Source organism: Hemibagrus wyckioides, linkage group LG17 (assembly GCF_019097595.1).
Source record: "Hemibagrus wyckioides isolate EC202008001 linkage group LG17, SWU_Hwy_1.0, whole genome shotgun sequence".
Taxonomy (NCBI): Eukaryota; Metazoa; Chordata; class Actinopteri; order Siluriformes; family Bagridae; genus Hemibagrus; species Hemibagrus wyckioides.
In genome coordinates this window covers 12,828,948-12,847,372 of record NC_080726.1, presented here as the reverse complement: position 1 = coordinate 12,847,372, position 18,425 = coordinate 12,828,948, and the positions used below count along the sequence as shown (strand labels likewise).

Genomic DNA, 18,425 nt, shown 5'->3' with positions numbered 1-18,425 from the left:
CCATTTCCAATCCTCAAACCGTTTGAAGCTGCAGATTGAAGTTTTAATGATGGATTCTGGATATACAAATGTTTCCAATAAAAAAACATATAATGGTAGAGTAACTATTCATTTGAATGCCGTCCAATAGTTCTGACGATCACAAGTCTATTTTTGGTTAGACTGTGACGCACAATGACGCCGGAAAAAGCTATATCAATCATCCTGACATGTACTCTGGTGTTTAGATACTCATATAAGTCAGATATTACAGGGTGTCCATGTAATTACTGTCACAATGCAACAGTTAACAAGACGAATAATTTTTTCCACATACTTTTAGCAAGAGCACAATAATCAGCAACTCTTATGACTATAGACACTAGTGAATTTCTAATGGGAAAATGCCTATGATTCACCATGTTAGACACGAAAGGAATAAAAACATTTTGATTAAATTTTTACCCAGAGGTCAAGTTGAGTTGGACAAGAGTGTATCACATAAACATGGTTATTATACTGTATACACACAGCTGTTATGGCTCATGTCCTACTCAGTGTATTTGTAATAATGTTGTAATGTGGAGAAAATTAATCACAGTGAAAAATTTTTTTCCCCCTTGTTTTGCTCAACCAGTCAAGAACCATAATTAGTCTCAGTGCATGTTGAACAACAGCTAAAGCAGTGTTTTGCACTGTAACTGTGGTAGATCTTCGGCCTTGATGTGATTGGCTGCTCTTGGTCAGGTCTTCCTGTTGAAAAATGATTGTAGTAGCAATACACCACTTTTAGAAATTTCAGTTAGGAAGTGAGAATGAATCAGCTAATATACAAATGAATATTAAGGAAGTGAAGTGAGATGAAATAATATGCACTTGACAGTGTATCTTTTATGTTTGTGCTTGTAGACTCAGTGTGGATTATATTTCTAAATAATTCATTACTACAGTCCAGTAGATCAGTAAGTGATCCATAGACATCAATACATTTTTGGCTATTATATAAAATGGACTATGAATGAAGGGAAGAGAAGAATATGTGCTTTAATTTGAGAGTACATGTTTTTTCTTTTTTTGGAAAAACTGTTTTAAATGCAGTCTGCCATTTTTTATTTATGGATCTCACACTTCTGATGATTAACCAGTCGTGTGCATGTCATCAATAACATGAGTTTGCAAATGATTCTCTTTATGGTTGTGGAAGTAGAAATGGTGCACTTGTTTGTTTCCCACTAGGTCTTTGAATGATTAATATATTGAAAGCTGTTGTGTATTTATTTTGTTGTCCTCTGAGGTCATTTGTTTGTCTGTAGACGTTGGTGAGAATCACACAATTGTTATTTAGGCCCTGATAAATAAAAACAGAATTGAAGGAGGGTGCACTTTCTTTTTTTTCGGCCCTAATATTAAAAACCCTTACAATAAAGCTGGCACTGACAGTCTGATGTGTTGGACCATTAGGTCCACAATGCAAAAAAATCATGCAGATACAGACCAAGACTTTCAGATCACATCAAACATCAGTAATTCTACCCAGAAGGAAACAGCATTAATGTGACAGATCTAAGAACAGTGAATGGCATTGTTGAGATCTCTAGTGAAACTCATAAGGATCAGCAAAGTCAACTTAGTTAGATTTTGTGAACTAAACAGTTCTTATGTTGGAGGTTTGTTATTATAATAGTATTTTTTAACCTGCCTGCTGCAGGGCCTTAACTAGCCACTTTGTTTGCTTAAACAATGCTTCTTGAAAAAGGAACATCTGCTCTGTACAGTGTGTACACCGCAACACCATAAAGAACTGTTGTGCTAAGCAGTTGCACTGCTCTTAAATGCATTAACATTGTGTGATAATTTAATATCAGGGAATATATATGAAGGCCACTTAAATATAATGACATTTTTATAGTGAAGGATCACTTGAAAATGAGTTGGAAGAAGATGCTGGAACCAGGCCCCAGGGCTCGTCTGGCTTCCTGCTGATGTCTGCTGGAGGTCCAGTGTCAGACTTTGGGTCATTAAAAAGCTGTGCTCCCAGCTGACCAGCCTCGTGTAGACCGAGTGTGACGAGGGATGTGGTTGAATTTCCCATGTTCCTATTCCCTTTTGTGAATAATCTCAGAGTGCTCTAACACTTGTGATGAGGCCTCACGCAGGATGAACTAATACTTATGGAACGGAAGGGGCCAAGCTAAGCCCCTCCCCTTTCTAACATTAATATGTCACATGTCCATTGTAAAATTGCATACAGACGTTTTCTCCATATTGAACTGTTCATGAATGTACATAAAATGTAAGCTACTGACCAATATTTGTAAACTATATTGTGTATTTTTAAAAATAGAAACGTAACCCTAAATTAAACATATCACTATATGTCATATCATTATGGACTGCATTTGATTTGTATTTACAATTTAAGAAAATAATATTCACTACTAATGTTTACTGAAAATTACCACTGTAATATTTTAGCAAGTGAAAATATCTTAAATATAGGGAAATATATCTAATATTTCCTATTATGTGTTTTTTTTTAATTAAATATAAGATTATACAGTTGTTTTTAGATGCTTGTAATAAAGGCAGATCATAATGCTTAAAATTAGAAAAATGATCTGGCTACAGTAATGTCAAGTTAGATTTTTTTTTAAATAGGTTAATAATATTAGATTTGTATTAGAAATACTAGATATATTTTTACTATATTCAAAATATTTTCCCATATTAATATTTACAAATTTTGTTGCAGTGCATTTTTTCATTTTAGCAGGTAGAGCTTCACATTATACATTATATTGCGAAATGTTTTGGGACGTCTGCCTTTACATGCACATGAATTTAATATTGTTGGCCTGTCCTTTGCAGCTATAATATGCAGCTTCAACTCTTCTGGGAAGGCTTTCCACAAGGTTTAGGAGTGTGTTCATGGGAATTTTTGACCATTCCACTAGAAGCGCATTTGTGAGGTCAGGCACTGATGCTGAACGAGAAGGTCTGGCTCACAGTCTCCGCTCTAATTCATCCCAAAAGTGTTCTAGCAGGTTGAGGTCAGGACTCTCAGGAGGTTTCTCCACACCAAACTCGCTCATCCATGTCTTTATGGAGCTTGCTTTGTGCACTGGTGTACAGTCATGTTGGAACCGGAAGGGGTCATCCCCAAACTGTTCCCACAAAGTTGGGAGCATGAAACTGCCCAAAATGTCTTGGTATGCTGAAGCATTAAGAGTTCCTTTCACTGGAACTAAGGGGCCGAGCCCAACCCCTAAAAAACAACACCTGAATTCAATGAATTGGAGGGGTGTCCCAAAACTTTTGGAAATATAGTGTAGGCCTACAATTATTGACTGTTATTCATAATTTGTCAAACTACATGCATGCACTGAAAAAATGATTTAAAGTCTCTAAATGTACAGCTGCAGTCTTTGAAGAAGAAAAAAGGTTAAATCTAAAACCTTAACAGGTTTTTTGCTTACTGTGTCTGAAAGTTTGACTACTGCCATCTGTTCCCTCACTTATTATTTTTCCCAAACTATAAACAAACACAGAATTCACAGCAAAAGTAACAAAGATAAAGCATTTACTTGAAGATGGTCTCGTGGGATTCCAGTCCCGATAAGGTCTCATATTTTTCCACAAAAGCATTAAAGGGTGTAAATTACAGTAAAATAGTTAGTACTCATCCTATTGTGTCAGTAGGTGGAGGCCGGCAATTCATATACCAGATGGGCTACGGTCAATAACTGTTTACTAACATGATGACTTTTAAAACTTGTCTGCAGCTTCTGCGTAGGTATTTAAATAAAGTGCTCACTAATTGTTTGAGCAACAAAACACTTTACAGAGACAAATTATTATGAATGAGTAGCATTCAACTGGTTTCTTAAAATAGCAAAACAAATAAAATTTCAGATCTGCCATCACCCTAAGCAGGAAAAAGTCAGCCAATGAATGAATCACTTAATGAATGACACACCCTTTGCCTACTTTGTTAAACAGAATATGAAAACATTTTATAACATTACATGGTTTACATAGTACAAACCAAATTTTAATATACTAGAAAATACTTACTAAAATATGAAGAAATGTAATAATTTCCTTCAAAATACTAGGTCAACTTGACTTCAAACAACTAGAACTAAATATCTTCTGCCCTTCACATATGACCTACTTCCTCCTTCTGCAGAAATACTTGACACCGCCTGGAGGAAGCATCTGTGGATGTGAATATGATCATGACAGGGGGGCATGGTGAGCTTTCCCACAGCGTCAAACCAGCCATGAACTTGAGAAAATAAACAGTGTGGAGTAAGAGAATACCATTTCAACTGTGCCGCAGAGTGATGTCTCTCCCTTTCTGCTATTTACTTATTAACAATCTTCGCAGTTGTGTCTGATCTTCCTTTGAATTGACTTCTAACTGTTTGGATTCACAACAAATAAATCTAAAGTGTTTATGGACAGTACTGAGGCATTGTAGCCTGGACATTTGCTTTCCTGCACCCTGTAGTGTAGTAGAAGTAGCCATACAATGTGGTTTATAAATATTTTAAGGAATATTTCATAGATAATTGATATAAAACCTGGAATTTATTCAACTATATAATAATATTGGGAGTTTATAATAACTGGCAGTTTAGATGTGGAGACCCAGATTGTGTACAAATTTTCTGCCTGGAATCCTAAAACAAACAGGGGTTCGTGCTCCCTCTAGTGGTGACAATTATAAATAAAACATATGCATTAAAAATAAATAATAAAATTCAAACTTAGCAAACGATAGTAAGATATAATATGCTTAAAAGCCAGCATATAATTGTTTTTTATTTATTTTTTTTCCAAAACGTACTAAATGAAAAGTCCAACAAAGCACATAACTTTTATTATGCTTTTATATTACTCGGTTGGGTAGAGCACTGAGTGCTTCCGGGTCAAAGTTCCTCTTACACTCCATGTGCTTCTCGTGCCTCGATGTTGTTTGGTTTATGTACATATTTAGTGAAGTGACACATGATACCTTTAATCGATTGTCCTTAAATATTATAAGCGTACTGTCTGTTCAGTATGGCGCATAACATGTCTTCGTCCAGTTTAAAGGAAACGGAGAAGAAAGGTGAGTGCTGGTCAGCCATCTGACCTGTAGTGCTTATAGTTCTGTAAATTCAGTAGAGTATTCAGTACTCAGTGGTTTTCATTCTGCATTTCCTTTTCCCTCCAGATTCTAGATACGAGTGTCCTGCAGACTTTGTGCCTCTTCGGTACAGCTGCACTGAGAAGTCTGTGTTAGAGAGAGGAGAAAACACGGAGCTGTGGCTCATTAAAGCTCCAGCTCGCTTCAAGCCCAGCAGGTGAGAGGAAAGCAGACAGCATGCTTAAAATACACCAATGCAACTTCTTCCTCATGTCCCTCTAGATACTGTTTGCATCCAGGACACCTCTTTAAGGCTGGTTGGATGGCTGTTTTTTTTTTTTTTAATCCTCTACCACTACTTACTACTCAGATACTGAGGTCATTACTGAACTGAGCCATACTGCTTTTTATACGTGAATCCTGTGAATTCACAGAGCCCATAATTAAACCCCTAATTACAATTGTCATTAAACTTTGTTGACCCTACAATGAGGCTTACTTGTTTTTGTTTTTTTTTTTAGACATTTGGACAAATATGCCAAGAACTGTAAGAACTAAGTATAATAACGGTGATAATGGTTGGTTATGTTTTCCACCAAGATGATGTTTTTTTTTAAAAAGGTGGACCTGCTGGCTTTGCTTCTCTAATCCTTGAGAGTCCCCTGTTTGTGAATACACTATATTGCCAAAAGTTTTGGGACATCCCTCCAAATTCAGGGGTTGGGCTTGGCCCCGTAGTTCCAGAAATGCTTCAGCATACCAAGACATTTTGGAATATTTCATGCTCCCAACTTTGTGGGAACAGTTTGGGGATGACCCCTTCCTGTTCCAACATGACTGGGCACCAGTGCACAAAGCCAGGTCCATAAAGACATGGATAAGTGAGTTTGTTGTGGAGGAACTTGACTGGCCTGGAGAGAGTCCTGATCTCAACCCGATAGAACACCTTTGGGATGAATTAGAGTGGAGACTGCGAGTCAGGCCAAAACTGGGACATCTGCCTTTACATGCACATTAATTTAATATGGAGTTGAGGTCAGGACTTTGAAGTTCCTCCACACCAAACTCGCTCATCCATGTCTTTATGGACCTTGCTTTGTGCACTAGTGTGCAGTCATGTTGGAACAGGAAGGAATATGTGCCTCATATTGCACTGACTGTGCTCATAAAGTAACAGCCAAAGGCAATACAATTGAGAGTCATTTTAGGAAGCAGAAACCAGTGCTTGTCAAATAATCATCAGTACATATATAAACAAGAACATGTACCATGATTTAATAAGAAAACAAAGCTTTTGGTCTCAAAAGTTGGCAATGGTTGGCAAACCATATTCTCATATTTTTCAAAGATATCTGTAAAGCAAACTTGTATCGTTTAGGGGAAAATTTTGTAATAATCCATTACCTACATAGTCAGCATAGCTTGAAGTAAATACAAAAGTGCCTTTGGTTCTCCCTGATCGCACAAAAATAATAAGAAAAAGTGCAAGTAACCAGAACAATATTCTGCTGCATTAACTATTTTGCTCCAACTTTGGAAGGGAAGGTAATGTTTTGTTTTAACTTTGCTTTATATAGGAGCATGCTTTACATTTCTGTTGCTGCAATTCTGCAACTGGGCTATTGGTACAGATGTATCTTGAGTTTTCTATTCTTTCCTGGGTAAAGGATATTGTATATCATTGTTCATTACACATGCCTTATTTGTCATAGATGGGATTAATACAAGGAATGAAAAAGGTTGCAGTTGATTGCTGTTTAAATGAATGCCTCATCTCTTTTTCAGCCTGGCAGGTTTAAAAGTATCTTTATCAGGCCTGGAGATGATCCAGTCTACTGATGCATCTCCTCACATCTACAGTGTTCTCTCGAGCCGCTCAGGCCCTACTGACCTCCATTTGCTCACTTCCAGTGGTAAAAAACAAAGCGCATCTCCCACTGCTTCTGGCTTTGCTGGAATCCTTAGTATCAGTGAAAGTTATGGGGACTGCAGTGGGAATCAGAGCCCTATTCCCATCCCAGCAGCCCCTGCTCCGAGTTTTCCACCAGGCCTGAAGCAGCGCTTCCAGCCCTTTGGCAGCTCTGCTGCTGCTCACATGTTTCAGAGCACCACCTCAACCTCACCTTTGCCACCAAAGAAAATAAAACTGGAGTCTGAAGAGACGGAACACCAGAGTAAGAAGAAGAAAAAGAAGAAGAAAGAGAAGTGCGGCAGGGAGGAGACAACTGAAGTGGCCCACATTAAGCAGGAAGAGATATCTCAGGAATGTAGTGAGCCGCAAGTCCCAGAGCTAGTGGAAGAAGATGGTACAACAGAGAGAAAGAAGAGAAAGAAGATTAAAAAAGAGAAGGAGAGAATGGACACACAAGATGAAGTAGCAACTGATGAACATTTGATAGTCAAACAGGAAGCAATGGATACATCCTTTGGTGAAATTGAGAGCTCTGTGAAAAAGAAAAAGAAGAAGAAGAAGAAGAAGAAAACTCAAGATGAGTAGATATTCATTAATATTCATTATGCACTCACTGAACACTTTATTAGGAACTCGCTTTGCTCTCAAAATCCAGGTCCAGTGACTGGGAAGACAACAACTTTGTGTTCATTGTCATTGAAACCAGACGACTTTTGCTTTGTGACATGGTGCAGAATTATTCTGGAAGTAGCCATTAAAAGATGGTAAATTGTGCCCATTAAGGAATTTGTATGGTCAGCAACAATACTCAAATAGTCTGTGGCATACAAGTGATGATTGATATTGTATTAACGAGTCCAAAGTGTGCTCAGAAACTGCTGACACAGGGCAGGTTGGGTACATAGATTCATGCTTTTAGCAACAAATTCTCATCCTACCATCTGTGTGCCTCAGCAGAAATCGAGATTCATCAGACCACGTTACATTTTTCTAGACTTCAAATGTCCAGTTTTGGTGAGTCCACTTTCTGGTCTTAACTGACAGAACCTGACATGGTCTTCTGCTGTTGTAGCTCATCCGCCCTGTGTTCCAGTGTATTGAGCATTCTGTGATGCATTTATGCTCACCACAATTGTACAGAGTATAGTTATCTAAGTTCTGAGATCTCAACAAGATGTTTCCATATGATACTCACTGGTTGTTTTTCTTATATTGAATAAACTCTAGAGACTGTTGTGTGTGAAAACACAGGACATCAGCAGTTATAGAAATACTCAGACCAACCTGTCTGCCGCCAACAATCATGCCATGGTCAGAATCACTGGGAGTCATTCTGATGGTTAATGTGAACATTTCCAGAAACTTCTGACCATGATTGCATGCAGTGCAATGCTGACACATGATTGGCTGGTTAGATAAGTGCCTGAATGTTTTGGTGTACAGGTTTTCATAATAAAGTACTTAGTGAGTGTATGTTGTAATGGTAACTGTGATGATTGTAAGCTTTTATGTCAGGAAAAATGTCTGCAACAGTTAGACATTTTACAACAAAATGTAAAAGGCTGAAATGTTTGATTGAATTTATAACTGTGCTAAAAACAGTTAATTGTTACATTCAGTGGTGTGCAAAAGTTTGTATAACCTTAAGACAATTTTATCAAAAAGACTGGTGATTATATTGTATGTTATATAGTACATAGCTTTTTTTTGTTTGTTTTTAACAGAAAGCTGTCACTGTAGCTTTAAGATGTTAATAGTAAAAATTAGTTCATTGTAAAGGTTCATGACTCTTTATTGCCATGCAAGAAGTTAAATGGGATTTGGTTTCATACTGCGTTGTGTAGGTCCAAAGAACCCTTAAATGAGGAACGTCACAAAAACAAATACAAAAAAGACAAATATTACATGATAAATGTTGCATAATATTTATAATGAAATAATTACAATGCTTAACAGGAACTATCATTTATTTAACCACACTGTTTGTCTTAATAACTGCCTTCAATTTCCCCTGAACAGCTTTTGGAGTACTCTCAGCTGTAATATTCACCCTTCCCACCTCCACCACTCACCCACATTCTTCTAATAACCCTGATCTAACTGCGCTAGGTTGCTTGGCCCATCTAGACCCATCCTCTTTACCAGTTGTTATGTCAGCTAAATGTCATCCACTGTGTTTTTTGAATCAGGGTGAAACATCTAGCTTCGTGTGATCAGCAACTAGCTTCCAGAACACAGATTGAGATGCTGGACAAACTGGTAAAAACCTGTAAATTAAATCCCAGTTGACCAAATCATATTAGGTATTAATAATGCAATATCAAAAAAAAGAGCTGATTTTATAGTTAGAAACATATCTAAATTCTGATATAACCAATAAGTCCAGCTAACTGTTAACGTATATGTATGTCGGATCATATACTGTTGAAATGAATTTCTTGGATATTTATTCACACAGCTGTGTTATTTAGCTGACTGTGCCAGGGAGCATTCATAGCAGCAGTCGGGGAATGAGAAAGAACTGATGTGTAATGTTGGATGATATGCCACATAACTCCATTTGCTGATGTGGGAAGCAGCACAGTAGGAGATGTGGGAGTCGCAACCTTCATCTCCAGTAGTTCTGCATTAGTAGATGAGGTCACGGCTTCCATCACTAGCTCCACAATCGCTGCAATACCCACGCATTCATGACAATACCATTTTAAAAGTTCATTGTCATTATTTTCAACACATTAACTCAATTGCCTCATTAAATGCCAACAGCGTAGGAGCAGGCCTTAGTGTCTAAGGAGGACTTTAGGCCACTTTTTTTTTCTTTCACTCAGGAACCTTCCACAATCCACATGTCAAAGTTTCAGTTATTAAGTATAACTGATCAGAAGGTTGTCAGTTGCATCGGTCAGCTTGCAACAGTAAGGAATTAGTGTTAAGTCTATAATGAACTCGGACACTACACCGACCCAATAGTTCCGCAAGAGCTTTTGGTTGCTGTTATAGAATGGACATTATTTACAGTTACATTATTTACTGTCCAGTGTTGCCCAAATGAGAATGTGGTTCCCTTCTGAGCCTGATTCCTCTCAAGGTTATTTCCTCATATCATCTTAGGGAGTTTTTCCTTGCCACTTGCACTGAGGCTTGCTCATTAGGGATAAAATAGGGATTGAATAGTAACTTAACTTTAACTTTTCTCTATGTTTCTATACTTCTGTAAAGCTGCTTTGAGGCAATGTTCATTATTAAAAGCGCTATACAAATAAATTGAATTGATTTGAAATATCCCAGGATCACCAAGCTGCTGCTGCTGGGCCCATAAGCAAGGTCCTTAACCTCGAACTATATTGAGTTGTACAAATGTAAGCTGCTCTGGGTACGAGAGTCTGGCAAATGCCATAAATGTGCTGTGATTTCCACGTATATGATTTCCATATATAAAAAAGATAAAAATTAAAAATCACAAACTCATTATGATTCACAGATTCTTGGACCCAACTTGAAAAGCACTGCTTTTAGAACAAAAAATGCATTGTGCGTTGCTCTACTGGAACTAAACCTTTAAGTTAAGTTAGGGTTATTTTTACCAAAGTGTTTTCCCTATGATTGGGGTGTGATAATGGCCCCAGTTCTTGTGATTAATAACAGGGTCATAACAAAACATCTTTTCTAAAGAAATTATTTTGGTACCCCTGCATTACATTTTTAGCGTCTTGGATTTTGGTCTTTCATGTGTACATCTAGGTACAGCAATCTAGGTAGATAACAACAGAGCTATATTTCCCAGAAACCATCTCAGAAAACATGGGAAATACTTTTGCACTCAGGTTCATGTGAAAATGGCAGCCTACTGATGTGTGATATTGACCGAACATGGTCTCACTGTTGTAAATAGGCGGCTATTGAAATAAATAAATAAATAAATAATACTATACGTAAAGAGTCATTTAAACAGTTTATAAATGACCTTTTATACAAAACTTCATTAGTATTGTATTGTGAATTCGCTCTTGTACAGCTTTTGTACGCAGTCAGGTTTTCTGAATAAACATGGTGCTGCAGTTGTGCTGTTCTCAGTTCGACCGATAGATGGCGGTGTTGCTCACTTGCACAGCTTCCAGCACCTCTATACACTAGAGGTTTGCTGTGAGTTCTGCACTGAGGTATGGCCATGTTTTCTAATGAGCATTGAGCATCTGATGCCTGCTGATGTAAAACCTTCTCTAGTTATTCAAGCAGAGCGGAGTCATTTTCAACGCTACATCAGTTTCGGCTCCATCCTTTCTTACTTTTCTGATTCAGTGTGTGGGAAAGGAAAATGCAATGTATTATGAGTACATTTACATTTATGGTATTTGGTAGACAACCTTATCAAGAGCTAGATGAGTATCATCACATAGTCATCTCTGCCTATCATAAGCTAAATCCTAAAGGAACTTTGAGACCCAATTTCATTTGTTGTGCTTATAATAAACCTTTTATTCAACATACCTTTATTCTTCTCACTGTATGCCTAAAAAGAATGTTCATTCTGGTGGTGAAGGAATATGCTTATTATTATAGTGTACTGTGTATGTTTTATTGGTTTATTGCCATGTATATACACGTCAACGATTGGGATTGAATGATGGAAGAACTGGACACGATGTTCCCACAGAGGCCAACAGGATGCAGGGTATCCTCACCTCTGTTACTCTCCTGTACAACCTTAAGGAGTTTTTTTTCTCAGATGTGGGGTGCCGCTGTACCATCAGTGAGATGAGATGCTGGAACAACGCTTACTGCCTGGCAGATAAATAATTGAATGCAGTCTGAAGTTTGGGAGAGACGTGTCCAGACTGCAGAGCAGACCCGAGCCCCGTGCGCCCCAACTGATGCAAATGATAACGTTTGGAGGGGTGTGTGTATGCGTGTGTGTGAGATAAATTTCTCATTTGTGCAGCGTCCGTCCCTCGTCCTTTCTCTCTCTCTCTCTCTCTCTCTCTCTCTCTCTCTCTCTCTCTCTCTCTCTCTCTCTGCTCTGTGTTTGTGTCTCCCCCTCCTCCACCCCTCTCTTTCACTGCAGCAATCTTTCCTTGCTGTATGCTGTAAAGCTCTCACTCATTCTCTCTCTCTCGCTCTCTCTCTCTCTCTTTTCGGCCTGCGGCATTCAGGGGGTGGATGGTGTGTTACCATAGCAACGCACACTTGCCAAGGACCGTGGAGTCGCATTCACCAATATGAGCAAGCGTTCCCTCATTAAAAACCATAAAAGAAACCGCTTATTGTTTTTATTGTGAGCAAAATAACATCCTCACGTGGCCTTCCTTTTGTGTTTCAACTCTTTATGTGATTATCCTGTGTATAAGTGGCATGTATGTGAAGATGTGTGATTATGTGTGATGTGTGTAATTGTGTTTTGGACACACATAAAAGCTGAGCATTTTTGTCATGTGGCAAGAAGGCACTTTGGAGTGACGCACCAGTTACTTAATTGCATGCTAATGCTTTGACACAGTGCAGCTAGTCTTCCGGTTTCTAGCTAATGCAAAACCAAGTGAACTGTAAAGGTTACAGACTTTTATTTGTCCATGTCACGTTTTGTGCATTTCCTCCCATCTCATTTCGACTTGAAATGAAATAGGTCCACTCTGTGACACTCACATTCCAGATCACAGAGCAAAATTATGTTGCAGTTAAAGTGTGTGTGTGTGTGTGTGTGTGTGTGTGTAGTGGGGGAGGCTGATGCTACTGTTGCTATGCGCTTACAGACAAGTCAATTCCAACATATGCTATGAAAGCAGCCCCTTTTCTGCTAGTCTCCATGACAACCGCAATGCCATTTTTTGCCCCCGTTGTTGCCTTGCCCACCTTTCTGTGTGTGATTGGAGGCTGATGCTGTGCAGGGACGCTGCCTCTCATTCATCATCCTGCTCCAGTCACAAAGAATGCTCCAATAATGCATTTCTTAAAAACTGAAATAGCACAGAAGATTGTATTAAAATATCAGAAATGACTGGAATTGTCTGAAATAAATGAAATCTGAAATACCAGTATGAATATTAACCGTTTAAATTAGGAGTCTAGTCATGGACTGGAGGCATTTTCCCAAAAAGCTGAGGTGAAATATAATGAAGAGTTATCAGATGTATTAGCTTTTATCTCTTGTCAACATGCATCAAGATAAAAATCCTAACACTTTGCCCAATTCAGTTGGTGTGAAATACTGCAGTTGGAGTTACTCGTTAAGAAATTAAATCTAAGACCCTTAATGGTTAGCCTATTGTCTCCCCAGAAATAGCCTTGAAGCTGGGGTGGGGGCAGGTTTTCATTTCAACCAAGCAGAAGCCACACTTGATAGTCTATTAAAAGCCAAGATCGACTGATTAAATAGATGGAGTCACGTGTGGTTCCTGCATGATTAGAATGAAAACCTGCAGCCACACTGGATAGGATTGCACACCCCAGACTTAAAGGGTTTGTTATGACTGCAGAAGTGCAGGGGTTTTTTTTGGGTTTTTTTAAATAACGTCTCATTAAATTGAATGAAATTTGCTTTCATTGCTTGTTCATTTTCATATACATTTCTAATGGTTCCTTGATATACCACTGTTTATGAACGTTTCTGTGAACAGAACAAAAAAATCAAGTTTCTCATAAGCATTGTAAAAATCATCTAAACTGAAAAGAGTGAGATGTCATTACATATCTTAGTTCTACACTATTTTTAGGAACCTAAAAACATAAAGAAAGACTTTTGGTCATCTCTTTGTCTTTGCACGTAGTAAGATGACACCAAATTCACATCTGGTTTTAATCTATCTATGTAACATGTTTGTGTGCTCCAGTCCCAGACATTGCTCCAACAGTAAGCCATCTAACAGAGGTTCGTTTTGTTGGAGATCAGGGTTCATTATGGAAGAGATGAGTTGCATGACCCATCGAGGTGGACCGACTCTGATTCTGCCAGACCTGCTGTGTGCCATCTGCCTAAGGGTCACACACATACACACACACACACACACACATATATATATACACACACCCCTCTCCTTCCCATCTCTCTCTGATGCCGTGATGATGTCTTCATGTCCTCTTCATACTCTTGAGTGGACTACATATTCAGGGAAGAGCTGAAAGAAAATGGGTCATTTAAAAAAAAGTGCTTTTTATATCCTGCCTGTAACACTGTTGGATTTAACCTTCAGGTGTTAGCTGTTGCTAAAATTGTAGTGGAAAAGGGATGTGGGCTAATTAGATGTGGCATTGCTTCTTTTTGACTGAAAAGATTTTGAATATACTATTGAATATACTACTAACCTAGCCTGCTTACCAAAATCACATCATATAAAAAAGCAGTTTTGAGAGGATTTTCATGTATTTTATCGTTCTTGTCACCATTCATTCATTGGATTTTCAAAGATTTTATTATTTCATTTATTCTGAATAAATAGAGCCTGTTTCTATCAAACATCAAGGGTCACAGACACAGTGATTGCTTTTATGCAACAGACAAGTGGGCTATCAGATATTTTTATAGCACTGTTGCTACACACACACACACACTCACACACATTTTAAGATGCTCCTTATCTCAGCGCCAGGAGGATCTAGTAAGGGTCTTCTCTTCCCTTAGGACATCGGCACCCTACAAACTCTTCCTTCTATGGTCTTTCACAAGGCTGCGTTGGCGTTCCTCAGAAAGGTCATAACATGTCAGGTTTTCTCCTGTGGCTCTGCTAAAAAGAACGATGCCTCTCGTCAGAATTAAAATGGTGCTCTGAGTCTGACTACAGCAGCTGGGCAGACACTGGGCTATGAGCGGTCAGGAGCTTTCTGGCTGAGAGCAGACTAAATAGTGCACTGAGAGAGTCAAATCCCTCTCAAGTGCTTATCATTTGTAGGGTTATGAGGCTGTTGCTGGGATGTTGAAGATTCCTATTAAATATGAGGCTATTTAGGGACTGAGTGCAGTCCTTGAGCTTGTTGATGTCTACGTTTCTACTCTACTGAATCAGCTCCTGATTGTTTCCATTGTCGGGATGAGGATCAGTTCAGGATCGGCGCATAGTTTGAGTGTTATAGAATGGTATTTTATTACTGATTCTTAATCATAAATGACTAATTATATATTTAGTTTTAGGTATTCTGCATTAAATTTCCCCAGTGTATTTTGTCTTACTTTTGAACTCAGCTTCTTCTTCTTCTTCTTCTTCTTCTTCTTCTTCTTCTTTCTATCCTTCCTATCATCCTAGCACTAAAGATGCAATGGTCAGGCCTTTCCTAGCCGTCAGCTGAGATGTGAAAGAAAGCAGTCATGGATGCTTCACCATCAAATCAGAGTCAAGATTCAGTAACACCATGAGCTGGGGCCTAAAATACACCATATTAAGAGAATAAAAATTTAACAGCCATTAAATATTAGATTACATGATTTAATTACATTTCTGGTTTTATTTGAAAACATTTTTTGCCACATCCATCTGTGCAACTCACAATATCTCAGCTCACTTTGATTACTAATGAAAGTCTGTACAACCTTTATAATAATAATAATAATAATAATAATAATAATAATTATTATTATTATTATTATTATTATTATTATTATTATTATTATTATTATTATTATTATTACTATTATTATTACTATTATTATTATTCCAGGAGATCCCAAATGTCTCCATACACAAGGGAAATTAATACTTTTTAGGAGATGTCTTCCAATACTTTTCACGTCGTTATATTTTATATTATATATTTTTTTTCAAAATAAGAGGGTATTGAAATCATTCTCATTGCCGGATCAGATGCATGTGCAATTAACTGATCTGGGAGTCAGAGATGGTCTATGTGCATGTACAAAGAAATATCAATCATGTAGAAGGTGTTTGTAAATAAAGCTACATTTAGATAAAGTATTCTTCTTCTTCTTCTTCTTCTTCTTCTTCTTCTTCTTCTTCTTATTGTTATTATTATTATTATTGTTGTTATTATTATCATTGTTATTACTATTATTATTATTATTATTATTATTATTATTATTATTATTATTATTATTATTATTATTATTAGGTAGCACACCTAAAAGAAATGTTGTAAAAGTGGGAGAATTTAAAAATCTTAGACTTGGGAATAAAACTGGTGGTGTAGGAGAGGATTTTCAGCACAGACACCGTGAGGCCTACTAGCACAGTCACTGTCATACATTTTTATCACTAATCAAAATCCTACAGTGTAACTTGCTCAGACATCACACTGGTGCACAAGTAGGACAGGAAGGAAAATTACAGATGGCGCATCTTTGTCACTGTGATTCTAATTGCAGCTTCATGCACATACACTTGATAATAAATCATTAATGTGGAAAAGACATGACATAAATTCCCAAGAAGTGCTTAATTTCTGACAGGATGCTGTAAAAATGTATTTATTAAAGCATATGCTCAAGAACAAAAAAAACAAAAAAAAAAACAAACAAAAAAAAAACACAACTGCAGTAATGCAGAACATATCAGTACCATAAAATTGATAAAAGAAATCACTGTACACGCTACAGTGCTTTAAAATCACAGTTTTGCATTGCAATTTCCAAATGTCCTTAATTTATTTCTTTCTTATGTACATAGCATAAAATTTTAAAAGGTTTTTTGTTTTTTTTTTTACTCTGAATAAACACATATATAATTTGTCAGCTTCATTTGTTAGAAATATTACAACAGCAAGAAACCCAAAAACATATAAAACTATTACAACCATTTTCAGTGTTTACCTGTTATTAATGAAACTGGAGTATTGTTTCAAATCAGCTGAATGATTATAGATAAACAGTTGTTTTGGTCATTTAGAAACAAATAGCCATATTCCTCAGCCTTGTCTTTAAAACTGTAGATTTGTAGAATCTATATCACTTGTTAGCAAATGTTTGGCAAACAGTGGCATGTGTTGAAAATCTGGGCCATTCAGGATCTCCTTACTGGTATATGCTGTGAGTGCGCCAGACCAGCTGCTCATCCGTGGCACAAAAGTTCACTTTGGTTGTTTAGATGTAGAGCTTGAGAAATGATCTAGACTGCATACCAACAATTATTGATGACTATTTAATAGTAAAAATATGTTACTCATAGTGATGAATCTTTGCTGGGAATGATGCTCGGAATCTTGGAAGCCGGGGGCCATTTCTTTTCCCAGTTGAAGATTTAGGACAGTGTTCAAATTGCTAAAAGAATTCCAAGTATTATTCAAGCACAGCAGTTAAGTGAAACATGTATAATTGCTGAGAGTAGTCAGTATTCTACAGTAGCGTCGATCACAGTTTTATTGGTACTGCTTGAGATAAAGACATCTTCATGCTGCGATGCCATACTCTATTTTCATTTAATAATCATTATGTTGTGTGTGTAAAACTGTGTAGTCTTTACTCTTATTGCTAATCAAGGCCCTTTCCAGTTTTATAGCTAGACCATCGGTAACCAGCGCCTTTGTTAATCCCACTATACAGTGTGTCAAATAAAACACTTAATGGCATCAAAGCACTTAGTGATCTGCAAACCAGGTGAGCTACAAGAGAAAGTTTTAGTGGTATATAATGTAAAATGCTAGAAAATGCATCCATGCACCTTTTCGGTCAGTATGTTCAGAAACTGATATTTCCCATGTTCATGGTGCAAAACATCTTGGCGAATTGTTCCTGTAATCGTTTTAGCTTATTAATTGAATTAAGTGCATTGGTTTTTTAATCGTTCTTTGCTTTTGCACAGCAGCTCCATGCTTTTCATTGCACATACCTACAAACATATTTGTAAGAAATAACACTTCAAGTTGAACCTGAGGATGATTTTAAAATAAATTCGAAGTAAATCTGTTAGGAAATGTTTTCTGTCTATTTTGAAATGCTCAAAAAATTCTGAGTCTCATTTTTACTACATTCATTCATCTTGGAAAAGTACCATTTTGTTGTTGTTGTGTTTTTTTTTTTATATTATCACTACCTTGGTGATGAAATTACTGAACATATTAATACATCTGAGGTTAAGTGAGGGACACAAGAGGTGGAAAAAGAGCTTCTGTGAAAATGCTCTCTGGTAAAGTGCTGGATTAGAGACAGGAGATCTTTGTACATGTTCCACAGGCCTGATTTCCAGCACTGGGGATTTATGAAGGCTGAGAGCATAATCATGTCTCCGCTCACACCACCTCCAAGGGGAGGGCAGTGAGAAAACTAGGTTCTCTTTGCAACAGCTGGGCCCAGGCGTTCTCAGATGAAGAATGAGAAGGAAGGGAAAAGCCGAGTAGGAGAAGGGAAACCAGTCTGGCCTCAGGCTGGAAAAAGGTGCACAATTAGTAATATTGGGAACAATGGAGTTCAAACTTGCCTCAGTTTAGCTCTCCAATCTCAGCAGGTAGATACTTAACACCAAATTA

General features: G+C 37.4%; 1 protein-coding gene across 1 annotated transcript; it reads left to right on the top strand.

Moving 5' to 3' along the window:
* The first annotated feature begins 4,913 nt into the window (after positions 1–4,913).
* polr1g (RNA polymerase I subunit G) lies at positions 4,914–10,419 on the top strand. The gene is made up of 3 exons (XM_058414553.1): positions 4,914–5,095; positions 5,201–5,330; positions 6,899–10,419. Exons 1-3 carry the CDS (start codon positions 5,047–5,049, stop codon positions 7,608–7,610), a joined length of 891 nt encoding a protein of 296 aa, XP_058270536.1. The 5' UTR covers positions 4,914–5,046; the 3' UTR covers positions 7,611–10,419.
* Positions 10,420–18,425: the final 8,006 nt, after the last annotated feature.

What these genes read in the sequence shown, in the direction of transcription:
- polr1g (XM_058414553.1), top strand. Translation starts at nt 5,047, where the DNA reads ATGGCGCATAACATGTCTTCGTCCAGTTTAAAGGAAACGGAGAAGAAA. An exon ending in AAAGGAAACGGAGAAGAAAG is followed by an intron (nt 5,096 to 5,200) that starts GTGAGTGCTGGT and finishes TTTTCCCTCCAG; the next exon opens with ATTCTAGATACGAGTGTCCT. An exon ending in GCTCGCTTCAAGCCCAGCAG is followed by an intron (nt 5,331 to 6,898) that starts GTGAGAGGAAAG and finishes TCTCTTTTTCAG; the next exon opens with CCTGGCAGGTTTAAAAGTAT.